The 26,631-nt window shown below is 40.6% G+C and overlaps 1 protein-coding gene across 1 annotated transcript in view; it reads right to left on the minus strand.

The window, feature by feature from the left end:
* The window catches only part of fat3b (FAT atypical cadherin 3b), a 68,166-nt gene that overhangs the window by 32,079 nt on the left and 9,456 nt on the right, over positions 1 to 26,631 (minus strand). The window contains exons 5-29 of the mRNA XM_028594710.1: positions 23,320 to 23,438; positions 21,755 to 21,953; positions 16,451 to 16,512; positions 14,998 to 15,312; positions 13,228 to 13,438; positions 10,659 to 10,795; positions 9,826 to 10,101; positions 9,364 to 9,574; positions 8,983 to 9,197; positions 8,640 to 8,798; positions 8,378 to 8,499; positions 8,041 to 8,223; positions 7,838 to 7,952; positions 7,454 to 7,735; positions 6,662 to 7,012; positions 6,415 to 6,588; positions 5,753 to 6,283; positions 4,416 to 4,780; positions 4,039 to 4,192; positions 3,297 to 3,404; positions 2,989 to 3,172; positions 2,395 to 2,615; positions 1,321 to 1,773; positions 696 to 830; positions 182 to 575 (exon numbers count right to left, since the gene is read on the minus strand). Coding sequence (XP_028450511.1) covers positions 182 to 575; positions 696 to 830; positions 1,321 to 1,773; positions 2,395 to 2,615; positions 2,989 to 3,172; positions 3,297 to 3,404; positions 4,039 to 4,192; positions 4,416 to 4,780; positions 5,753 to 6,283; positions 6,415 to 6,588; positions 6,662 to 7,012; positions 7,454 to 7,735; positions 7,838 to 7,952; positions 8,041 to 8,223; positions 8,378 to 8,499; positions 8,640 to 8,798; positions 8,983 to 9,197; positions 9,364 to 9,574; positions 9,826 to 10,101; positions 10,659 to 10,795; positions 13,228 to 13,438; positions 14,998 to 15,312; positions 16,451 to 16,512; positions 21,755 to 21,953; positions 23,320 to 23,438 — 5,676 coding nt within the window. The remainder of the gene's footprint in view (positions 1 to 181; positions 576 to 695; positions 831 to 1,320; positions 1,774 to 2,394; positions 2,616 to 2,988; positions 3,173 to 3,296; positions 3,405 to 4,038; positions 4,193 to 4,415; positions 4,781 to 5,752; positions 6,284 to 6,414; positions 6,589 to 6,661; positions 7,013 to 7,453; positions 7,736 to 7,837; positions 7,953 to 8,040; positions 8,224 to 8,377; positions 8,500 to 8,639; positions 8,799 to 8,982; positions 9,198 to 9,363; positions 9,575 to 9,825; positions 10,102 to 10,658; positions 10,796 to 13,227; positions 13,439 to 14,997; positions 15,313 to 16,450; positions 16,513 to 21,754; positions 21,954 to 23,319; positions 23,439 to 26,631) is intronic.

Genomic DNA, 26,631 nt, shown 5'->3' on the forward strand with positions numbered 1-26,631 from the left:
TTGTTTGCAATATTAAAGTTGAAATACATTTTAAATTGGACCTTTAATAATATCAATCCCATTAGGCCGAAGAATAATTGTCATACTGTACAACACAAACTCATTTCACTGAATGAGGTACAATTACTGCAGCAGAATGTGTTGAACTACATAATGTTTGTATTCTCCTTAATTTCCTTACCAGTTATGTAAAAGTTGACGAGACGGTTCTGATCTGTGCCATCTTGATCTTTGGTTTTTAGAGCAGCTACCACCTCACCGAGGGGATCACTCTCCTTTACTGCACCCCTGTACAGCTCCCTCTCAAACCGCGGCGGGTTGTCGTTAACGTCTGACACAGTGATGGTTACCACTGTGGTGGAGGAGAGAGACTGTAACTCCCCCAGATCAGAGGCCACTACTTCAAAGCTGTAGCTGGAGCAGGCCTCATGGTCCATCTGACCCACTGTGGTGATCCAGCCTGTTTTACTGTCAATAGCAAAGGCAGAACCCGTAGTGATGGGGCTGCTGAAAGAGCGAGGGTCTTTTGTCAAGTCCAAGTTGTAGTTGAGCAGAGGTCCAAGGCTGTAGGTTACCTGCAATTTAAAAAAAAAGATCCATGCAGTAGTTTTTTTAAAGCATCTGCAACACTCAGAACTGAAGAGCAAAACACAAAAACAACGAAATACTTAGTGTCAAACTTGGCGCTCACACACCTGTCCATTTGAGCCAAAGTCTGGATCAAGTGCACGCACTTGGATCACTCTTGTCCCTATTGGCATCCCCTCCATCACTGTGGCTACATAGGTGTTAGTCTCAAACACTGGCTTGTTGTCATTCACATCTAGGACCTGAAAAATGACACATTAGCCCAACAAAGTCTGAATTATATTTTATATTGAAAAATAATGCAACAGAAATTTAATCATTCTCAGAATTTTTTGAATGAATTTTGAATTTAAATTGCATTAATTTTCTTTGTTACATTATGTTTGTATAATTTCCAAACTGTACTTCAAATTTTGAATTATCTTCAACAAAGAAGTCCATCTATTCGTTGAAATTGTTAGCATTTACACTTTACTTTGAGATTGTACTTGCTCTTGTGTTTTGAAAAAAATTAAATACATTTAGTTTTTGACTAACTGCAATACCTGTTTTGACACACATTATTTTCTGGCTTTTTTGAGAACTTTGGTACACTCTTTGGTAGTTTCATTGCATGTTACTTTATTGCACTCAGAGGCCGAAACAAATCAGATTCAATTCAATTCAAATAAATATGAAAAAAAAATGGAAAACAAAAGACTAACAGGCTCTATGTTGAACTGTATCACCAACCTTAACCTCCAGGTCCACAGTGGAGACAGATTCGATCAGGTCTCTTCTTGTTGTAGCCGCAACCTTAAAGCGGAAGATGCTGATGTGTTCATAGTCTAGCGGCTTGATCAGACGGATCAGACCTGTTTCCCTCTCCACCAGGAATGTCCCTCCCTGGTTGCTGTCTAGCGTCTCTCCTCCGACTGTTGTGAAGAACCCCGTCTGTCCGGGGACCATGTACACAGACCCCAGGGCTGTTCCTACTGCTGTGTCCTCTGGGATAGTGAAGGAGTACTGAGGCTGACTGAAGGAGGGAACAAATGCATCTGGTGGGACAACATGGATGAAGGCCGACACTAGCGAGTGTTTGGCCGGATAACCGCCGTCCGTGGCTTTGACAAAGAAGGAAAGCACAGTCCCCTGGAGGTGGTTGACAGTGCTTTTAGTCATCATCCAACCGCTGTCTGGCTCAACCTAGGTACCAGCAAAATCACAATGCTATGTAAATCAACTCCTGAAACAATAATTCCAGTATTAGAGCTTTCTTTATTTGCTCTTAGGATTTTATTTGATGAATTGTATTTGTCAATTTTATTTCTACAAATCAGAGCATAGTAAACAATGTTATTTGAGCTTAATCTTGGTATCTAATATGTTTATGCTACTACTTTTTTCATTCATTCATATTATATTAGCCTTTTATAGTACAGCTTTTTGTGTCATTTACATTCATAGTTGTTATTTGCTCGTGGTTTACAATTGTGTCTCCCTTTAGAACAGCCTAACTTGAATGTGGCATCAGTCTTAATGTAACATAATTTTGATTTGATGAGTAAAAATGTATAATTACAGTTACAGATGGCTGTTAATCCAATGAAATGGGGGGCTGGTGTCAGTTGAGAACATCTCTTAAATTGTGAGTTTTAACATGGTTTACGCTCATTAAATACATTTGTTTGAGGTTTCTTGAGGGAACTGAGCAGATGTGTGCAACTCTATTAAAACTAAGCATACTGTACAGCTATAAAGTGCAAATATGTTTTTTTATAAAGTACAGCAGTATAAAGTATAAAATTAAAGAGCAAATATACTGACCTCCAGCACATCAACCAGTGAAAGGCGTGCCTCGCTGTAAAGGGAGTAGGTGACCCTCCCATTAGACCCAGCATCAGAGTCAGTGGCTTGGATCTGTGTCACTAGGGAACCTTTGGCAACATTTGCTTTAATGCTCATACGGTATTCCACAGCTCTGAACCGGGGGGCGTTGTCATTCTCATCAGAAAGAACCACTCGAACTGTGCAAAACGATGCACGGCCTGGGAAAAAAATAAAAATAAAAAATAAATGTCTGTATATGGTGTTATTAAATGTATGTAGTTTTAATACAGACATAATTTGCCTTATTATACTGTTTCATTCACTGTAAATCTGTTCTGAATGATACAATTGAATGCATCTGTAATGTGAATATGCTTAAATATTCATTAATTCTCAGTGTGGGATCATATTATACAAAATCTATGATCTTACAGGTGGCACCTACAGTGCATTTACCAACAACAGTGACCACTCATGCATTAATGTTAGCTAAATGCTTGGCCTGCGAGATGTAGAGGTAAGACTTTTTTGTCTTATATTGTCTGATTTGAAGATTTTGTCAGTCTGGTCAGTGTCGAAATAATACAGTACCTCCACCATCCAGTGCCATAATGGTCAGCACCATGTCCTTGTTAAGAGGATTTTCTCTATCTAATTTCTGAGCAGTGGATATGAATCCATCTGCATCAATGGTGAACTGAGTTTTCCCCAGGTCATTGATGAAGGAGTAGCTGATCTGGCCAAACAGCCCGGAGTCCTCATCTGTAGCACGAACCTTCAGGTCCATAAAGAGATGCAGAAAATAATGTCAGATTGGCCATTGCAAGGTTCTACAACATCATCCATGAAGGATGTTTCCTATTAAAATGATGATGGACATATTACTAAGGCAAACTTACTTGAATGACCTTTGACCCTGGAGGGGCATTTTCTTGGACTTCAGCCAGGTAGAACCTCTGGCTGAACACTGGGCTGTACCGGTTAGCTCCCAGGACACGTACAATCACCTGAGGGTCACCATCACCATCATCATCATCATCATCATCATCCTCATCCTCATCCTCATCATCCTCATCCTCATCCTCATGTCTGCTGACATCTTGCTAATGCCATGACATTAATCATCACTGGCTGATTTGTCAAACACAATCACATCAACATGGCATGCACACCAGCAGTAAGAGCATCAAGCTTGTGATCAAATGGTGATTGACGGAGCTGCAAACACTCACAAACTGCAAAAACTACTGTGGAGGTACGCAGTGTTTACATCATGTCAGAAGAACATGAAAAATCAAAAGAATTGGGTGACATGTTATCATTTCAACATTTCATGTAGACTATCAGAGATATGGGATATCAAAGCCTACTTGTAATTACCACTGCGAGAGATGTGGAAAAAAAAATTCCCAGTTGGCAGCTCATCTTCACAGTAAATCTGATATGACAGAAACACACATTAACCTCCAACTGCAGAGCTGCTCAGCAGCCAGGGGTAGAAAACAGCAGTCGTACTGGACAGCTTTAAATGTTTGCAATAGATTTGAAGCGAGGGGTTGCCCTCAGCTTTCTGCGCATGAACACTGCAAAGGTTAAAAAAGAGCAAATTGGTTGATAGAACGGAATTGTAAGTTGTCTCACCTGAGCATTGTTGGTGAAGACTCCATCTGACACAGACACATTGAGTTGATACGAGAGTTTCATGCCTTGTCTCCTCTTGTTAGACAGACTGAGCACCCCTGTATCTGGCTCCATCATAAAAGTCATTTTCTCATTCCCAGACAGAATACTGTATCTGAAAGCAAATTAAAAAAACCAAGCACAATGGTGTTTACGTTGTACAACATTATTTTGCTCAGAAGATGCTGGCAACACAATGTACCTACTTTTGTTGCTTGTGATTGTGAAAAAAAGTGGAGTGAAAATAACTCTGACCGAAACACAAAAACAAGATTGCCTATAAGAAATGTGCTTTTCTAAACATAATGAACTGAACAACTTGATAAAACATCTTTTACCTCAGCCTCTGAGCATCACAGATGTCAGCATCCGACGCCTGGACACAAGTCACAAAGTGCCCTGGGGGAGCCAGCTCGCTGACAAAGGCCTCATACAGTGCTTGGCTGAAATTAGGTGGGTTGTCGTTTGTGTCAGTAACAATCACAGTGACACTAACATCACTGCTGAGGGCAGGGTCTCCACTGTCCATCGCTCTGACAATGAAGTTGTAGCGTTGGATGAGCTCATAGTCGAGCAGGCGTGCCATGAATATCAATCCGCTGTTACTGTCAATGTGGAAGAAGTCGGTGCTGTTGTAAATGTCAGATAGGATCTGGTAACTCACCACGGCGTTCTTCTCCGAATCTTGGTCCTGGGCAAACACCTACAGGTAGAGTAACATTAAACTTTGCACTGCCTTATGCATTATTCAAGATATGGTCTGATTTGTTTACCCTGGCATACTCTATAGCTACTGTAGCATGTACACTGAGGCCAAATGAAAAAAGTAAATAAAGTTGTGGGTTTCACTGTGATACTGCATCTAAAACCACATCAAAACAGTTTTGAGCATAAGCCAATATCATTTTGTACAAGTGCGTTGAAAACTAAAGCACATTCATACTGTACGCTCAACCATTGTCAGGTTAGAAAAAACATGATTGAGTGAAAAGAATTTCAATTGTGTGATATTCATGTTGAGGTAGAAGATGCAAAACACTTGTACTCTTGGTTTGATCAACTGTTTTGAATTGCAGTAACAACATAAAATTGCTTTCATAAATAATTTTTACTCCCTTTACTGCAAACAAAAAGCTCATGTAGGTACAAAAAATTGTATATTTTGAGTTCAAGGCAAAGACATAATCAGTGCTATTGAGTGATGATAAGCCAGAGGCACACAATATGCATTTACAATGCATGACCTATGTAGTGAACAATATTGGGACACCTCTCAGCAAGCCCAAGTGTACTTTAAGGCATGATAAACATTCATGTGATCAAATATTCTTAGACTGCCCTCCTGATTCTTGATGAATTCAATAATATAGTCAAATAAGGTCATGAAAGCTATTTTGAGGACTTAAAACCTTAAAACATTGTTACAGAAACCAATTATTTCAATAATGTTGATGTCTTAGAATTGTCTTGTGCAAACAACAGCGCTGGTCTATTATCCACTAAAGGTCAAGAGCTTCCACTGGGAAATTTCTAGGGAAATATCACACTATCCTCTCATGAATAAATGATTTGGCATCTAGTATTCATCCACAGTACTGCTGAAATGAGTCTTAAATGTAAACAAGTATTGAGTAAGAACACACACTGGACTTACTCAATAAACAAAGACACACACCTGTAGCACGGTCGTTCCGATCATGGAGTTCTCTGCAAGCACAGAGGAGTATGAGGTGTTCTGAAACAGTGGCGGGTTATCATTCACATCCTGGACGACAATGTCTACATCGACCTCAGACTTTGCCCCAGTCAGTATATCTGTAGCCTTCACCGTTAACCGGTAGTATTGCGTGGTCTCGTAGTCTAACTGGTAAATCACACTGATGATTCCTGTGTCAAAGCCAATGTCAAACTGGAGGGAAGGGTCTCCATCAGTGAGGGTGAAGATGACACTCTGGCCTTCAGGACTGGTGGCATTGATACACAAGACAGAGGTGGAGACGGCCACATCTTCTCTGACGGTGACACCATAGAAAGGCTTGTCAAACACCGGCATGGCTTTATTTACTACAGTAACAGGCAACTCCACCTCACTAGACAGAGAGGGGGCGCCACCGTCAGTGGCCACAAGGACCACCTTGTACTCTGCGTTGGATAAGTCTGCCTCAAAGGCCCTCTTTAAGGTCAGCTCTCCTGTCACAGGGTTCACCTGCATGGAATATATAAATACTTATAACATAGGGAGTACATACAAATGTACAAAACCATAGATTTTCAAATAAATAGCCCCCCCATATATAAGTAAGAAAACTTTTTAAGAGCAAAAAATTGTCAAATCACCTGAATGTTTCTGTGCTGCTCCTTAAGGCTGTAGGTCACTTCCCCATTCAGACCGTAGTCTTTGTCGATAGCTGAGACCCTGAAAATAGCAGATCCTGGCTCTGCTTCCACCTGCACTGCAGCGTAGTAGGGGAGATTCACAAACTCTGGAGCATTGTCGTTCACATCCTCCACCTACAGAATGAAAGGTTATCTTAAGAAAATCCAATGGAGTCAGTGTAAAGAAAGTTAAAAAAGAGACACCCACCTGAACTTGTACAGTCACCCTGGCCACCCTCAGTATCTCGTCTTCCCTGCTGACCTCCACCACCAGCTCGTAACTCTCCTTCTCCTCTCGGTCAAAAGGCACACCAGTGGTGAGCACCACCCCGCAGGTCGGCCGGATTGTGAAGCGTCCACTGGGGTTCAGCAGAGTGTACTTCAGCGGTTCATTGAGGCGGTGGCCGACTGTGTTGACAACAGTCACTATAGTGACATTCGGTTTGTTCTCTGGGATAGAGGCGGAGTAGACCGGGGAGGTGAAGAGAAGGCCACTGTCAAGAGCTTCTCGGACAAGCACTGTGACCGTCGCCATGCTGGAGAAACGGCCATCCCATACCTTAAAAACAAAAAAATACTGAAGGGTAAGAGAGCCTTGTTGGGCCCTCAGCGCTGAGTGGGAAAGCATTCTCACATTAGGCCAATGGAGAGAATGTAATGATGTGGTTTTAATGTGTATTCAATAAGACATGCATTGTCCTTTTTCTTTCTCAGCAAAAGTAACAAAACAACCCTGGGGCATGGAGAACTAGAGATCACCCATCTGTCTGGGCAGAAGACCCTGCATCAACTAGCTGAAGTATTCTACATCAGGATACTGAATTACTACAGAATGGGCATTTCTGCAGCTGCCCCTGTGCTTTGACCTCCCTGTGGAAATCATTATATATGTAAGCCAGTCGATAGCCAACTGCATGCTGTTTATCTAAGCTAGTGACAGGATACATAACATTTTTACTATTGTTTCATGTCCACTGAACACTTGTGGCCAATCACTTACCTTCACATTAAAGCGGTAACGGTCTTTACTGAGGTTCTGATTGATGACAGTCACAACTCCGGTGTAGCGCTCCACAGAGAAGTACTCCACATTGCTGTCAACCAGAGAGTAAACCAGCTGAGGGGTGATGGATTTGCCAGGGTTCAGGGTGAGGTCAGAAGTCATATCGGGGTCAAAAGCCTCAACCCTGAGGACCTCGACTCCCATGTAGGTTGGCAGGAGGAGTACTGTCTCGTAGGTGTCCTGTGACAACTTTGGAGGGGAATCATTGATGTTGATCACCTAAAACACCATATACACAGTGAAAATAATGTCCACAAATGAAATACAGGGATTAAGTGAGTTAAGAATTGTTTATGAGGCAGTGACAGTTGATTTACTTACCCTTATAACTACCTCTGCAGGGCTGTCAGCACTCCGAGGAGGCTGACCACTGTCTCTAACATTAACCCGGAAAAGGAACTCGGGGAAGGTCTCATAGTCCAGACTGGCAATTGTTCTACAATTTAAAATTACAGCAATTTATAAGCAGGTGACTTGTATCCTCAATAGTGCTGAACCTGGTGGGGTTTCTACATGTCACCTACCGAATCGATCCAGTCCCAGAGTCCACGCTGAAAAACATACGAGCGGTATCGTCTATAATCTGGAACAGCAACAGGGCGTTGTGATTGCGGTCCTTATCAGTCGCCTGAATGACCAAAGGGTTACCATCCTCTCCCACGACCACACTGTTGACTGGAGCAGCCTCACTGATTGCGCCCACATACCTGTTGAGGTGAAAAGAGGACACTGCTGTAAAAGAGGAAAGCTATACAATCCAATCACTCCAGACAATGATGTTGTCAAGACTCAACACGGCTCAGCAAACAGCAGAGGAGCATGTCAATGCAAAAGCTCTTATCTTTTGACAAACACTGATACCTGATTTGTTGGAAGACTGGTGGGCTATCATTGACGTCCCCCACCTGGACAATGACAGTGGTGCTGGCCTCCACTCCTGCCATGCTCAGTGCATGCACCACTAGAAAGTAGGATGTTGTTTGCTGCCAAAACAAAGAAATGCAATAACTAAAAATGGCATTATAACACTCCATGTGCACTCCTTCTAAAACGATGATGTCAACACTGATAATTGGCTGATAAATGCATACATCTTCTAGTTCAAACATAGGCATTAACAAACCTCAAAGTCAAGTAGTCTGCGTGTGATGATTACACCAGTATGATGGTTGATAAAGAAGCAGTGCTCATCGTTGCCCCTGGTTATATCATAAATGAGTGCTGAGCGGCTGAGGGCACTAACGGTTGTGACATGTGTTCCAATAGTACTGTTCTCCATTATCTGTAAATACAAACACATTGGTGATAACAATTTAAGCACTTTGGTGAGTTATGTGCACAATTTAAGATTTACCATCCATCCCTCCCTACCATCTTCCAGCCTTTCTCTTAATTCCATCTATCTCTCCCTTCCTACACCTCCCCCCCATGCACCCATCCTTTTAGTCAGCCATTTCTCTCTTTACCTCAGCCTGGTACTCATTCTGAGAGAATTTGGGTTGGGAGAAGTCGGAAAGTATCAAGGAGATGCGAGCTGAAGCTGTGGCCAATAATGGAGGAAATCCACTGTCTGCGACACGCACAGTGAGGGTGTAAAAGCCCACAGAGGTGAGGTCCAGGTCCCTGGCAATGAAAATAAGGCCTGTGGCATTATCAATGCCAAACACACCACCGGTGTTCCCTGAAAGTAGCAGAAAGGTTACAGACAGCATTACTAGTAAATACTAAAAATAGAATTTTAATCCCAATTTGTTCTACTAAAACAAAGCATTACAAATCCAATCACAGTTTAAACCACTGTTCAAAATAGAAGAAAAGACAGACATAACAATCAGATAGCATCACACCTGCTTCTATAGTATAAGTGAGTTGCCCGTTAATCCCATTGTCTTTATCTAAGGCTGTAACTTGTAGTACAGAAGTGTCTACAGGAGATGACTCATAGGCCACAGCATCATATACGGTGCTGGTGAAGTAGGGGATGTTATCATTGGAGTCCTCCACCGCCACCAGGATACGAGCCAGGTCACGATTAAATGGAAACTCCTGATCCTTGACCTAGAGTGAAATGAGAGATGAATATGTATAGCGTTGTATGAGGTGATTAAAGAACAAAATCAACTAAAATCAAGTAAGTCAGGCACAGATGCATAGAGGAGCATCATTTGGAAGACAGAACAGGTACACACATACAATAACACACACACACACACACACACACACACACACACACACACACAGCATGGCAACAGCTGACCAAGCACACACAGAAACACATTCATCTATTTCTTCCATATGTCTCTTCTTACCATAATAGTGAGGATGTGTTGTGTTCTGGCCTCGTAGTCCAATCTGTCTGCAATGTAGACAACCCCCGTACCGGGATTGACCCTGAACAGTCTCATACTGACTGGGTCTACACTGCCATAGATGGAGAAGCTCAAACGGGCTCGCTCGTCCATGTCCGACGCTCTAACTCGCAGTAGCTCCATGTCAACTGGTATGTCCTCTGAGACACTGACATCATAGGCTGGTTGTGAGAAGACTGGAGGGTTGTCGTTGCTGTCTTGTATTCGGATGAAAACCTGAGAGACAGAGAGACAGACGGAGAGTTTAAAAAGTCACAGAGGTAGATACAGATTGAGGATATTATCCTTAAAAATGAAAGCCCTGGTGTAGATTTAGTGACTGAACATGTTTGATACAGTTATAGAGTATTTGTTACATCTTGAATTGTTCATTTGCAAGGTGGAGATAGAGTACCAGGAGTATTTACACTAAATCTCTGTACTCAAGGCAATTATAGTTGTGGTATTTTGTTCAAGCCGGACCAGGTGTTTTCAAAGAGGGACCTTTATTTGCACAGGCTAATCCCATTAATCCACTGATATCAAGGATTTTCCTTACAAGGCAGACCTAGTAGGCCAGCCAAGACAGCAGGTGCATAGGAAATCCCAAACAGAGCAACAAAAAGCACATTTCACAGTCAGCGAGAGATAATTTCTGGTAGTGCAAGCGTAGGAAGGAGGAAAGCTGAGAGTAAACAGCTCCCCAAGGAAGAGGTGACAATAATTTAATTTGATGTGGTTCTGAAGTGTGTAAGAGACAGTGCCAGTGCATAACAAATCACAAGTGTGCGTACCTGTGCTGTGGCAAAGTTGGTCCCATCTGTCACCTGTATAGTCATGTTGTACACCGATTGCACCTCTGCATCCAGGGGCTTGGCCACAACTAGAGTTCCCACCCCCACTTGAAGGTCAAACTGCATGTCAAAGCTTCCTGGAATCACGCACAAACACACACACGCACAGCTCACACAAAGTTTCAGTCATTTATTATTCACGTTGCGTGCTAAACTCAGGTGCTCTAAGTTATTACTGTGTAATTGTTTTGGCCAGGTGCCTGCATCTGGAGCTGGAGGGTCTGTGAAATAAAATGAACTGAAACGCAATGCAATGTAACACTGAACCACTTCGTAGCCAGAGAGCTGTTAACAGCCACACAAACATCTCTCTTATCACTCCAAAACACAACCCATCTCAGGGATCAAAAAACTGCAGCCGGGTCTTTTCCACAGGCGGTGAGTGTACAGTTTAGAGGCTTAATGTTTGATTAGAGCCAGAGAGAGGATTGATACGTGTTAGGTATTCAGTACCATCCTTCGTCTCACTCCGGCTTCTCTCCCGAGATATCTGGGGGCTTGAGCTCTCCTCAGCATATGAATACTGATTGGGCATTTTTCACAGAACAACTGATGCGTGTTGAGTCGTAGCAAACCACAGGGATTCGCTTTTTTTCCAGGTTGAGAAGTTGGTCAATATTACACTACGATTTCACAGCATTAAGAAAAACAGAAATCACAGTCTGTAGTGTCTAAATAAAGAGAAGTATCTTGTTTCATTCCTGTATGTTAGAGGTGCTTCTAGGGGGGTCTTCAGAGTTAGTTGTAGTATTTTTGGTAGCGTCTTTTACAAACAGACAGCTGAACAGGTAGTTATACTGTATATATATATATATGTACACTATGTCTGCAAAATAAATTGTACAGGTAGTAGTCAATACATTAGGACTTAGTTTTGAAACATGTATGGACATAACTCACCTAGTTTTCCTCTTGAATAAAAGTATAATATATTAATAAATACAATATTAATATAATATCAGCCTTAATTGCTGTCAGCATATAAGCCATAACTAATTTTTTTTGAGTGGGTCCCTGTATTGTTTGTATGACATATTCCACCAACACAAGAGCCCATTTAAATGCTATAACACACATGAACATCACACGTCACACTATACAGACATACTGAAATTAATCTCTGGGAGAAGTGAGAGAATGTTTGCAATAATATCAGTGAAACAGAGTAGAATACTTTTTCCCCCCTATTGTAACAAAATTTGTTGGGTTTGTCTGTAACAGCAGAAATAACACCAGGGGGACTCATTTTGAAGGGCCTTAACATCACAACATACTCTGGTATTATTTACAATAGATTTCCATTTTGTGAAGTCTCTCTGAGGTAGCAACACTACAATTAGACCCCATTCCCATTTACTCTCCAAAGTAGCAGCATAGCAGCTGAACTAATGAACTCGTCCTGCCTGGGCAAACATAACAAACTAGTGCTGTTTGTGTGGAGTACTTTTTTTTCTCAAAATCAGATCAGGCTATACAGTCTTTGGCTAAACAAGGTCCTAGTACTGTTTGCTGTATTTCTGAATTTCTCCAGACCTGGGGCATTTGACGAAGTTGTGTTGCAAAATTAAGTTTGACCATACCTGTGTCAAGTGAGCAGTTTCTTCCACATGCATTCTGAGGAATGTAGAACGTTTCTCTGGCGAGCCTTCCGCCTTAACGGTAAGAGAGAGAGAAAGAAAGAAAGAAAGAAAGAAAGAAAGAAAGAACAGATTATGAATATTTAGGGAGTCAAGGATATTCTTGTGATCAAAGGTCTGCATCATCCACAGTATACACAGCACTCTGCAAAGCCAACTGCTATTAAGTAATGTGAGTGGACTTTTTTATCAGAATACTTCAGCACAGTATGGCAATTGTGATTAATTCAGGGATGATATTCAAGTCCAGCTCTTGAAGTTTGAGTGAAAAGATAATCACCATGCTTTTACTTTTTGAAAAGAAAAAAAAGTAAAATATTAATGAGCCTTTCCTGCACAATTACTCTGATATCAACAGTAAGAGGGGAACAGGAAAAAAAACATCAATTTTCTGTATCTTTGATGAGTGTGAATAAAAACAGAATAATAAACTAATCAACTAATTATCAAATAATTTACATATTAACATCCTAGTAACAGAACTGGGTCTCTACAGATATTTTTTTATTTTTTATTTTGTGTTCAGTAGCAATAAAAATCTTTCAAAATCCTTATCATGATACTCCGCCATGCAGATGGATATTCAATTTAAAACCCTTTAATCATCCCTCAAGGGGCAATTAGAGGTAAACTGACCAGTGTTCATAAACCGGATGGCTTCTGGAATAAAACCACATTTCCTTTATTAATATATAAATTATAATCAATTTAAATATGACAAATGTCAAGAATCATTGAGTTCGTTGTTGATAGTGTGGCCTGGCTGTAAACCCTGAACGAATGTATTTGAATTAACTTGACAGCACAAGAACATTTTGAATATTGATTATTTTCTGGTCTGTTAGTTTATCATCGCACATTCATTTGCTTACCGATGATATTGAACCAGACAGGTGTGCTCGACTGGCTGACAGCGACTACTCCCACCGGCTGAGATACAGCAGCTGTCTCCGAAATAGAGAAATTGTAGTACCTCTGGGTGAATAGTAGGGGTACAGGTGAGGGGACAGGTTTGCGAATCCACTCTACATGGAGTTTGACAGTAGACCATAATGGGGGATCACCGCTGTCCTCCGCTTTTATCTAAGAGAGGGAACAATATTGAGAAAAGCAGATATCCAGCTGACACATGCAGGAGCCAATGAATCATGCATTTGGGAAACATTTAAGCAAAATGCTGAAACAATGATAAACCAGACGGAAAAACAGAAGATTTCAAAGGCTAAATAAATAAGTGGATTCTCTGTAAGATGATAAGTACAGTATGTTAGTATGTATGTATTCAGAGCAAGCAAACATCGAGAATGTATTAGAATTCTGGTCAAGGATTGTCAAAACTATATGAATGGGCTCTATACTCATCTTCAGACACGGCACTTACATTTACTTACACCGACCTCAGCGACAACCTCCCATCCATAAATAATATTTTTGCTAACCTCAAAATTGATTTCAGCAATTACAGTTTAATGGGATGGCTGTCCCATGCCTGACTTCAAATAGCTTGCTCTGCTTTTCACACATTAAATTGGAAAAGCATAAGGAACCCAGTATATATGACGTAATTGTAAAATATGGCGTTATAAGTGGTGCTCATTTAAGACCTGAGCCTGTGAGCCAAATACATTATTTAAACTAATATTTGCTTAGAGAGCAATGTTACCCTGAGAATAGAGAAACAAGATTGAAAGAGAGAAAATGGGTGTGTTTGTTGTCACACTCATGTCACACATGAGCTCTTTTTCACTTAAAAACTGAGCACAGGCTCAAAGGGTACATGGGCGTGACCGACTAATCAGTGAACCAGGCACATGAGAAGAATACGTTGTCTGCAGCATATAAAAATGGGTAGAGTAGGATGAATACATAGCATGATCATTTGTTACACAAATAAAGCCACAAAAATGGCAATTTGTGCTTGTGTTTAAGGGGTGCCATTTCATGCCAGAGTATCATAAACTCTGTGCCAACTGATGTACATAAACACAACTTCAGCTGTGCCACTCCACCCACCTTGGCACTTTTGAGCTCATTGCCCATTGAAATACCAAAAACCAACAAGCTCAAATTACTGGGATTTTGCCCAATGAAAAATTAACCATGTGACTGTGTTTGCCTCTGCCAACTTTGCAACTGCATGAAAGCAGAGCCCTATAAACTAATGGAACCCCAACTGGCTATGAATTTAGTTGTAACAAGACAGGAATTGACAAAGCAGCACTCCCAAAGTGCATGTGTGGAGCACTGTGCCTGGAAGAGGCAACAGTCTTATATCTAGTAAGACAATCTGTAGTCTGTAATTCAAACTCTAGATTTATTGTCATGTCTGCCATGTTGCTAATGAGTGCTGCTTTTTACTAGCCTAATTTAGACTAAACAGTACTTAAATAAGAACTCAATTATAAAAACAAAACTATATACTATACATAACTACTGGTATATGAAACTCACAGTGGGCACCCAGATAGCTCAGTTGGTAGAGCGGGCGGCCATGTGTAGAGGTTTACACCTCGATGCAGCGGACCCAGATTCAATTCCAACCTGCAGCCCTTTGCTGCATGTCATTCCCCCTCTCTCTCCCCTTTCACTTCTTCAGCTGTCCTATCATTAAATGCCTAAAATGCCCAAAAAAAGAAACTCACAGTGAGGATATCATAGCTTCCCGCTGTCACCATCTTCTTTGATGACACCATGGCAGTCCTGGGGTCAATACTGAACTTTTCATCCTCATTACCATCAACAATGCTGTAGGAAATGTTTCCATTGGCTCCAAGGTCACGGTCATAAGCGAAGACACGGTAAACCTGTTCGCCACGTTTGTTGCGGTCTCGTTCGGTCAAGCTGATGCGGTAGGTGACCTCCGGAAAGGTGGGTGGGTTGTCGTTCTCATCCTCGATGTGAACTATGACCCACACAGTAGACTGGCGGGTGGTCACTGGGCCGTCTACAACTGTTACCTGAGGAAAACATATAAGTGTACGAGCATGCATACAAAAAGAAAAACACATATCAGGTCGTCATAGAGATGCATCATTATCTCTTGAACATGTTTTGTCATACAGTATGCGTGGGATTTGCATACATTAATTAACATTCAAAATCTTTGCTCCCACTGTGTGGCTGTCACTGTGGAGTGCAGGACCACGTGTGGCTGACCTCATGGGAAATCTCTTTGTATTATTGATCCCCTCGAGGCAGAGGCACAGGTCTGATAACTGATCAATTGGATCAGATTAGGGTGAACACCACTGCTGCCAGCTTGACTGCTCACTAGACTATTAATTACAAACAGGCAGCAAAGACTGGCAGGCGGAGCAGTGGGTGGCATGCATGGACTGGCATTCCTATTGAAATCTCAGGACAGGACAGGACAGGATGATGTAACAACAAAGACTTCTCTGCCCCCAATTTTAAACTCCTTTGTGATTGCTCAAGTATATGATGCTGTTAGATGCCAGCGTCCTTCTACAACTTTTGCTGTTTTCATTTTGTAGTGTTTTGTCATAAGCGGGGTTGTTATTACATTCTAGAGCTGAACAAAGTGGCTCAAAGACTTATTGAGTCTAGACAAGTCAATTGGCAATACAGAAACAAAACACCAAGCGGCAATACTGTGGGTCAACTGTGGGTTATTTAATTCCATTTTGCAGAAGGGCAAAGTGCTTGTAGATTCAACAGCATTTAATAAGTTGCAAGAAAAGTCTGGGGAAGTAGAAGTTTGTTGGTGTCTCTGAGGTTGAGAATCTCTGATTATCAGGTTCATCTGCATGCAGAGCAGTAGGAGCAACAGAAATGGTAATCACGGAGCTATCTGTATGCCCAGTTTCTGCGCTTATCAAATGCTGGGCAGAGCAACTCCTCTCCTCCCTATCCCCATCCTGAGTAGAGAAGATAACCAATGATGAATGATTATATTTAGAAATTCCTAAACCCGGGGCCCAAAACTACAGCCATTCATCACATGTTATGGAGCCTTGAGGGACTGCCAGGGTTGTCCTCCACCCAGTCTCTGTTAATAGTGGGCTGTGGCAGGTGGCAGGGCCAGATACATAATAATACTATAAACCAATCCACACTGTTCAGGTTAGTCTGTACCTCTAAGAAGTGCTCTGCCTGTTGTTCTCTGTCCAGTTTCCTTGCAGTTGTTGTGATCAGCCCTAAAAGTCATAAAAGAGCAACTTTAGATTACACAAACACAGATGGATGATAAAGATACGAGATTAGAGTTGGTGCCTCTTCATAAAAAGCTCATCATTTGTCTTCACAAGTTTACAATCACATTAAAATTTTTAAAGCCAAAATAATTTCCAATTAGAACATCTTCCACTTAAAAATGATGCATGTGTACACTCAAATACACACAGGAAAACTATAGCCTGCAGCCAAGGCAGGGATAACGGCATTTGGCGCATTTTCATTTGGCACTGTATAGCTGAGGGCCATTCAGTTGGCCAACATGCCACCAGTACAGAGGGAAACGAGTGAGGTTATTGATAATTGCTTTGATCGAACTAGATTATTCCGATGATGGTTAGATGGTTTGACAAACGCTAGCTGGCTGCATTGCAGATCACGGACAATGACAGCTCCATTTTTACCTCTGACATTTTTTTTCTCCACACACACGCACACACACACACACACACACACACACACACACACACACACACACACACACACACACACACACACACACACACACACACACACACACACACACACACACACACACACACACACACACACACACACACACACACACACACACACACACACACACACACACACACACATCGAAAGTTCCCCAGACATTATTTGGGCTAGCAGGGAAACAGAGATTAAAAATTCAGGCATTAATCCACAAGAAGATTCAGCCATATTATATGACAGTTTTACAATATTGTAAGCTGACTTTTGGTTTCAAAAATAAATACATTGTGTGCCCTTCCTTGTATGCTATTCCACATCTCATGAGAGCTTCCAAACACAGAAAAGTGGGCGCATTTGTTACAACCTGGATCTATTTTATCCTAACCCACAAATACAAATACACAGAAAAAAAAGCATTGATAAAAGCTAAAATACTATCATTCTGGTTTGTTTTGTTTTTTTTACAAAATAAAAGATACATCTGTCTTTTGCAGCATTCTTATTTTCATTTAGTGTTTGCACAAGGATGAATGAAGGAAGAGCAGCACATGCAAATAAAGACATCCAGACACACACATCGGTACATGCACAAATATCCACATACATACATATATATTCAGTGTGGATTTTTATGTGGAATGATTACATTGAATGTGCTTGAATGGTGACAATATGTTTGTTTCAGTGTAATGAAGCATTGCAGTGAAGTAGGATTATTTTGGATGCATAAAATACCCATGCAGTCAATGCATAGACTAAAACCATGGTGTGCACATCGCACACACTCACAAACTCTCGGTCTTGCACACATGCACAGTGTCACCTTGAGCTTGCTATGCAGGCTAACTTCAATTAAGCAAATTAGGAGTAAATCTAGAGCAGCGGTCACAAGCTGTAGGAGAGAAACTGGAGGGGGGGGCTTGTTCAGCAGAACACAGCGCGAGTAACAACTATGATAAAATTCAATGAGCTACAGCGTGTGGCACATCTGCAGATATAATATATAAAATATATATTAAATAATTTTGAAATCCCCACCCACACACAATATTTATGTAATGTCCAGTCGGTTTTAAATCTCAAGTCTCCTCCCTTATTCCTATAAAATATTGTCCGAAGCAAATAAAGTATTGTTCACAAAACAATGCTGTCAGTAACATCAATTTATAGCCTACTTTTTAGCCATATACGGGGAATAACTGTCATACATTTTCTAACTGGAGCAACAATAAAAATATGAGATTTCAAAACTCATACTTTTCTTTATTGTTGATCATGAATATTGACTCAAACATGCATTTGTTAATATCCTGGTACAACAAAACCAATACAATCCAATAGAGGATTGCACAAAAGGTCACACAGCCACCATGAATCCATGACGGCACTCACAAACATGCATGCTTTTAAAAGAAGCACTCTTTCTAACACCCTGTGTCAACGCTTATTTGTTCTGTTTTCATCCCCAAAGGAGGTAGGCTTCACGCACACAGACAGCACTGGAAGCTGTAACAGCACACAGCTCATTCATAGTTTGGCTTCAATACATTTTGGGAATTGTTGCAGTACCTCAACCCCATCAAATTGACACTTTCAGAGTAAACTTGAAAAATGTATTACTTTGAACCACCCCAAACCTAGTTTTGAAAAACAATTTGAAACTTCAAGGTTTTTTTTTACAGCACTTCATGAAAACAAATCAATCAGCTGGGTTTTGTTTATTCATCTATCCAATGAAATCACTCTGGTACATGGAACGTTTTTGACTGGATAAACAGTGAGCAGTGATTCATATTGAATGCATCTCTAACTAATGCATGTCTCATTACTGGGACTGTCATGCACATTATTGTGAAAATTATGGCAATTATGTTTTCAAATGACTGATTGTGCCTCTCCAAAACTGCAGAATATAGTATATCCACCCAAGCAAAAATCTATCCATAATTGTCATAGGTTAATTATTGGGCTTCAATAAGATGGTGGAAGTCAACCAGAAGTGTGGCCTCTGAGAGAAAAGACTGCATGAAACATTAAAAACCAACTGCTCAGTATGGCAGGGAACGTTCATTTATCACAATGTAAACAAGATAGTCATCGATATGAGTTCCCTTGCATGAAATTAATGAGTAACAGATAACAAAATACTGTGGGTCTTTGACAGAGGCAGACAGCAGGGCTCAGATGGCTAAAAACTCTCCCCTGTGACACACAAACATAGCGCAGATACAACCACACATATACACACATATCTCATACACACAAATTATCTTTATACAACTGTTAGGTGTATGTTGTGGCTCACACAAAGACAGGACCACATGCGGATGCACACCCTCATGCGAGTTTCATAATGCATGAGGTGGCATCATCGTCATCGACTCATTGTAATAGAGCTGCCCTCTCTAACACACTGCTGTAACCAATTAATCAGTTGATTGATTTGCCCCACACACCCTATCACTCTCTCTCTCTCACACACACACACACACACACACACAAATCATACACAGCAGTTGGATGTGTAAATAGTACTTGTAATCGGCTGAAAAACAAAATCAACTCAATCACATCTGGTGGATGCAGCAACACAGGGACAGTAACTCCTCATTACAGCTAAGAGATATATGACCTGGATCATATATTACTCTCAAGGATTCTAAAGAGTAAGTGTTGGCTACAGTTTACATATTGATGAATGTGTGAGGACCAGTGTGTCTCTATTGGGATCGATAACTAGCCTTTTCACCCTGGATGAGTACAGTCCGCTTCCCTACATATTGTCAATATTATACATCCATGATGCTGTAATGTACAAAAGCATATTCATAGAGGAAGAGAAATGGAAATACCCACTTTGATTTACAGAGCAAACTTGCAACAGCACACCATTAGGGAATTCCTCTTACGGTAAGCTTGATGACTGACATGCTGCAAGTTACATAGAGGCTATGCGTTTTTGATTACTAAATTGACATTTCTTTGAATCAGAATACAGGTCTCTGTAACAGCTGCCTTTTGTTATTTACTGAAACAATCCTAACTTAATCTAGGGCAGAGACCGCAAAGACTTAGTTTTTACTTGAGATTTGAATAAAACATATCACCTCTCCAATAATTATTTAATGGAAGCTTCAAGTAAATCTTGTACTGAGACTGCATGGGGACCTCCCTAGACTTCAAATTTGGCAGCCCAAACTGAAACATGTATGAATTTATTTGCTTTAATAATGTTTGTTATCCATACAGATATAATTTTAATAAATCAGAATTACTGAAAAATTAAAGATTTCTTAAATATTTTTATAGTACACAAAGACTGTAAAAGGTATGGGATCAGCACAGGCCCTGAAAGGGTTTCTGTCTTTTACACAGGGTCTTAAAGATTCAGTTCATTCAGTTTTTAAATTATGTTCAGGCGTTATGTTGTGGGATGATAATCAGCTCGCAGGCTGCAGTTGTAACTCATTTTTTGTGAGCCTGTTGAAATGCATGAGCAATTCAAGAGTGTAAATGTCTAAAAAATGATTTTGCAAACACATCAAATTCACAGATGCGTAGAAAAGATATGAGGTTCCAAAAACATTTTGAGAACGTTTAAAAAATGTAAAGGGTAACTCCACCAATAAGTGCACTTCAAAGTCTGCTTATAGGTCTTGGAGAGTACTTCTGTATGTGAAATGTTTCAAACTGTCCATCTTAAGTCGGACAATGTTTAAGCAGGGTAACGCTTAATTGGTGGAGTACTTAAAAATACACTCACAGTTTCTGATCCCATCTTTACAGCCCAATCCAACTCGACAAAAATAGAACTACTCATTATTACGTAAATCAGAAGGCAGATTTTACCAACCAATTAGACAACTTGCAAAAAACAGACAGGTATTTCTACATGTGCACATTAAAGTTAAATTGGTCAGGACAGGAACAGCGTGCAAAATGTAACTTCCTGCACAAAAGTGTTTTAAACACTCACAGACTTTAATTTCTCATGCAGGCTCAAAAGAGGTAATATACAACCGCAGGCTGTCTGAGCATTATTTCACAAGCTCAGACTTTTTAATACCCTGTCTTGATCCTATGGCAGAGGGCTTATGATGAACCCATATGATGCCCATGATTCATTTTAAATCCAATATAATACTCCTGAAAACTTAGCAAACTTCAGCTTTGGTTTTCCCTTCCACTTTTTATAACTAAGCGTGTTTTTAATTAATGTTATTATATCTCACACAATGCATAGAAATATGCAGTTTGGCCCTCTTTCAGACAACAAAAGTAATGGGAAAAAAAAATTGCTTTGATTAATGTAAACTTCTTTGTGACTAGAATATATTAACCCACACACTAGCTTAATAAAAACACTACACTTATTTCCTCAAGTACATTGCAAACAGCTTTCAACCCTTAAGAAGACTGCAAGCAATATTCAGTTCAAGAGTGTAGTGAAGAATGTCTGGGCTCATTAGTGTCCTAGATGTTTGACTGTGTGGGCACAAAAATCCTTTTAATTTGTTGTGTGGGAACCAAAACCTTTTATAAGATGAGTGTGGAGTAGGAGGTGCATGATGAAATCAAATGTCAGTCATTTCAGAGGCATGTAAACATATAAACACAAAAGAGTGTTGTAATTATTTGTTGTTTATAAGGATATATTACTAATGATGCCGTCTACCACATTATACCATCTACCACATTATACTGTCAATTATATTAACAAGATATGTTATTCATTCAAAAGAGTCTCACCTGTTTTGGTGTTGATGGAGAAGAAATTCTGCGGGTTGCCAGCAGTGATGCGGTAACTCAGACGACTGGGAGTTGCAGTGAGGTCAGGGTCCTGCGCCTGGATACGGATGACTGACACATCCTTTGGAGAGTTCTCTATGACGACTGGATGGTAGATAGGATCCGAGGTGAGGGGAGCATTGTCATTGACATCTTCTACCTGAGAGAGAAAGAGGGCAGAGGAAAAAGAAGAGGAAGAGAGAGAGACAAACTGTCTTTTTTATCTGAGTTGGATCTCAATTGACCATAGATGTGTTGATAAAACATAACCTTTGAAATCAGCATGTATGGTAATACTGCGTTTGGTATCTTTGTTAATCAACAGCTCATGAAATGCAGCATGGACTTGGTCTGGGTTGATCCGTTATCAATCACAAAATGGAAATGTATTTACCAGAAAAAAATGTCATGGATGTCACACTTTAAATGCACTGCAAATTAATTTCACTTCTTACAGCATAGATCTAGAATATTTATGGCAAACAGAGCGTTGATTGAGTGTATGCTGCAAGGCACAGAGAGTCAAGATGGTTCAGCTGGTGAATGAGGAGCACCTTCACCTGATTAATCTGCCTATCTTTGTCTGTGATGAATAGGCTGGGAGTAAAACACCCGGTCATACAACACCTGAATATCCCGATGCCGGAAAAGGCAGTTTGTGTTTTTTTATACACTGCTGAACTCTTCCCGAAAGAGTGAGCAGTGTTGGAGCAGTGATGTGTGTATTTGAGTGTTTAGACAGTGGATTACTTAGTGCCAAATAAAATAGAAGCTGAAGCAGAGAATTCCCTCCGGTGTGTATCTCTTGGTCACAGATGGAGACTTGCTATACTTATCCCCTGCACTGAGCACTATTAGCATTTTAGGGAGAAGCACATGGATTGTTGTTTAGCTTCATACTGTTACTTTGGAGGCAACCCTCCAGTAAAGTAAATATGCAGTAAAAGCGTCAAAACTAGCCTGCAGTTACATGTTTATAGGCTGTAAGACATTGTCAATACAGATACAGACAAAGAAAGCACCCTTTAAAACAATGTAATAATTTCGGGGTAGGAAGATGTCAGAAGTTATATGTTGTATTAGTGCTTAATGTATAACCTAATATAATAAATATAAAGCAGAGAGGACATAAAACTGAACCATTTGGGTCAAACATATGGATGAATGAATGTGGCATTAAGCATGGAATACTCCACCCAAACTATATTTTTAAATATCATACAATTCCCCACTGTAGACTTTAAAATGCATGCGTTATGAGTGTGATGACTGAGAAGCTGGTGTGATGGTCAATAATAATTCAATGTAGATTAACTGTTTTTATTTGACCAAATTCCCAGCTTGCAATTTGCAGTTACAAAAAATAAATATAAGGTCCCCCTGATGAGTTTTTAATTAAAAACAGCACCAAAGTGAAGTAGTAGTTTGGTCTTGTTTATGCTTATCTCTCAGTGAAAAAACCCTCTGTATAAAGCCTATTATGCATGCATGGTACAATGTGAATATATGCAGCAGAATGTGGGTACCTGAATGAAGACTTCAATAGAGGCTGACAGGGGTGTAACACCTTTGTCTGTGGCATAGACTGTAAGCCAGTAAGAGTCTTTGGTCTCACAATCCAGGATACCAGCAGTGTAAATCACCCCTGTTGAAGCAGAGAAAGATTAATGCAGTTGTTACTTGGGCTTGAGAATACATATCAATTAGGTGTGTGTGTGTGTGTGTGTGTGTGTGTGTGTGTGTGTGTGTGTGTGTGTGTGTGTGTGTGTGTGTGTGTGTGTGTGTGTGTGTGTGTGTGTGTGTGTGTGTGTGTGTGTGTGTGTGTGTGTGTGTGAAGGGACAGTGTGGGTGTCATCCACAGAATACATCCCTCTCATGCGGAAAGTCTTTGAGTAAAAACTTTCCGTAGGCAAAGACACACATTTTAGAGAAAATGTTGTGTCCTAGTTTCAGTGACATTCACAGGCATTAGCGGCGCCGCTGTAGTCACCTTCAATGTTTCAGCTTCTCTACAGCTAATCACAGCTGACCAAACTGCTCCCAGCTGCAATTTGCGTAGTGCTAAACGTACCCTGAACTGCCCTACACCAATAAACACACACACACACAGACACTCAGACACTCACGCACATTGACTGCCGTGTGTTTAGTGGCCCTAAGGAAGACGAGTAGCTGACAGCTTTGGTGACCTCTTGAGGGACAAAGAGAACACTCAAAATGGATGACACATGGGTGCCTCTTTTTTTGTAAAATCAGTCATGCAGGACTGTCCATGTAAACACATACTCACACTCTAGGTTTTAGGGTTCACTCGTGCCATTTTTATACATTGCCGAGAGCACTGAAGCACAATGGTGTCACACACAGTTTATTTAAAGGTCCCATGACATGAAAATTTCACTTTATGAGGTTTTTTAACATTAATATGCGTTCCCCCAGCCTGCCTATGGTCCCCCAGTGGCTAGAAATGGCAATTTGTGTAAACCGAGCCCTGGGTATCCTGCTCTGCCTTTGAGAAAATGAAAGCTCAGATGGGCCGATCTGGAATCTTGCTCCTTATGAGGTCATAAGGAGCAAGGTTACCTCCCCTTTCTCTGCTTTGCCCACCCAGAGAATTTGGCCTGCCCATTAGAAAGAGAGACATCGTGGCTTTCAAACGAGCAAAGTGGCAGTTGGTCAAGGCCACATCCCCAACATCCACCTTGCCCCCCCTCTCTCCTCCTCAATAGCTACAGACACAGAAATGGTACATCCTAAGGAAAGCTCATTGTGGGACTGGCTTTAGTGGCTGTAATTCTGCTCCAAGGCTAAATTCCGGGAAATAGACTTCAGATACAGTATTAGGGGACCACTAAGGTCTATATAAAAGCATCCAAAGAGCACCATGTTATGGGACCTTTAAACAAGGAAACCTAAAGTTTGAATCATAAACAAAACATTTATCTAATTGCATCATTTATATCGAGAGGATATAACACAAGTCAGCTAAGATTAAATACACTGAACTCTTCATAAGGGCAAAGCAAGCAGTTGATTCATTTCTGCTCAGTGCACACAAACTTTTAAAAGTCAGCATGAGTCTGTTACTTCCACTAACTTAAAGAAACTCAGTAAGAGCTAAGATGTGCATTGATGCTTGCAGAGTCTTTGCATGTGTCTGGGCTTCAGTTCACAAGCAATTATCCCCAACAAGATGCTAGGCAGAGCTGAGACAGTGAGAGAGTGTGTATTTAATTTGGCTCATTTATGCTTGCTTGTTTACTACACTGCATTTTCACTTCTTATATTTCAAGACTGGATGATGGTGTTGATGATGTGAGTTTATGCGTCTTGCATGCAAATACTTAGAATGTGTTAGTAACACCATTACAATTAGGATTAGGATTAGCGGTAGTAGGAGTAGTTTTTGGTGTTGGTTTGGATGGCTTAAATTCATATTATTAAACATACACTGCCTTAGTTTTCAATGTAGCCACACTGTTGCAATGGCAACACATTTGTTGCATTACAGATGGACAAAGTAGTGAGGAAAGTAAACATAAGTGTCTGGGTATCTTTACTCTGCTCCACCTAAAAAGTGAGAGCATCAAGATAGATAAATAGACAACATATTTCCCGAGCCATGTAGTGCAAAGAGAAGACCTTCCTTTAATTTGACCAATATAAATGGTCTAGGGACACAGAGAGAGAGCCCAGACGGTTCAGCCCAGACTCCACACCCCTGGGATTAAACATGGTCAGTGGTATTCTTGCTTGATTCTGTTACTAACCTCGGTCAGCCTGTTAAAAGATTTTTTACAGGGTATCATCTAAACGATCATAAAAGTATGTTGTTCAGAGAACTTAAGCAAAGCACTATGTCAGTGATCCTTTCTGAATAGATTATTAAAATATAACAATGTTATTCTTACTCTCATTCTCATACATTAGATGTCTGTTGTTTTTTAACTTGGCCTTCCCACTCAGCCACAAACCTAGTCATAAAAGCATACAAATCAGACACTAGAGGTGTGACTGTGTGGCCTTTTTTGTCTTGTTGCAGCATCCTCAGCCGCATGGCAACCGTGTTACCTTATCACCAGAAGGTTTGGGCATACAGTATGTCAGATTATGACTAAGTAGCTGCCCCCAGAGCATGCACAATGCATAGTAAAAGTGTTTGCTGAAACCCATCTTTGTGCTGTCGTCCTTGACCATGTCCTTTTCAAACTGCATCTCATCTCTGTCAGATAACTCGACAGAGAGGGGCAAGGAAAACAGAGCTGGCTGTTTCAAAAGCTCTTTGAACTTGAAGACCGACAGGCACTATTCATTGAATTCAATATAAATCTGACATGACAGCGTCCATTCTCACCATAAATAACACACTTCAAAGAGTGAAAATAAAATTGAAGGGTCATGGCATATTTTCTAATCTAGAAGTTCCCAGTACACTTAGGTTTACATCCACCTGTCATGTCTATTCAACTTGTCCATTCTTGAGAAGCCGTTTCTGGGGTCCCACTATCTAATTAATGCCCCTGTATCAAATAATCAATCCCAAGATTGATAAGAAAATACTGTGTGTAATTCTCTGCATCTTGAGGCACAACTGAATTTTGATGACAACTTTTGATGTCTTATTTTCTGTGGCGGAAAATAAGACATCAAAAGTACAGCCTGACATTTTTTTCAAATGCAGGATAGATTACTTTTTAAAAGTGTGTTTGCTTGTAACTTATTAATGCTTTATCCTGACTGTGACAAATCCTGGCACTTGCATACCCACTAATAGAGGAGCAGTGGCTTCTGACAGCTGCCCAGTAAGAAATTGAAAAGCTTGCTTTCCCCCCAGCCAA

Source organism: Perca flavescens, chromosome 13 (genome assembly GCF_004354835.1).
Source record: "Perca flavescens isolate YP-PL-M2 chromosome 13, PFLA_1.0, whole genome shotgun sequence".
NCBI lineage: Eukaryota > Metazoa > Chordata > Actinopteri > Perciformes > Percidae > Perca > Perca flavescens.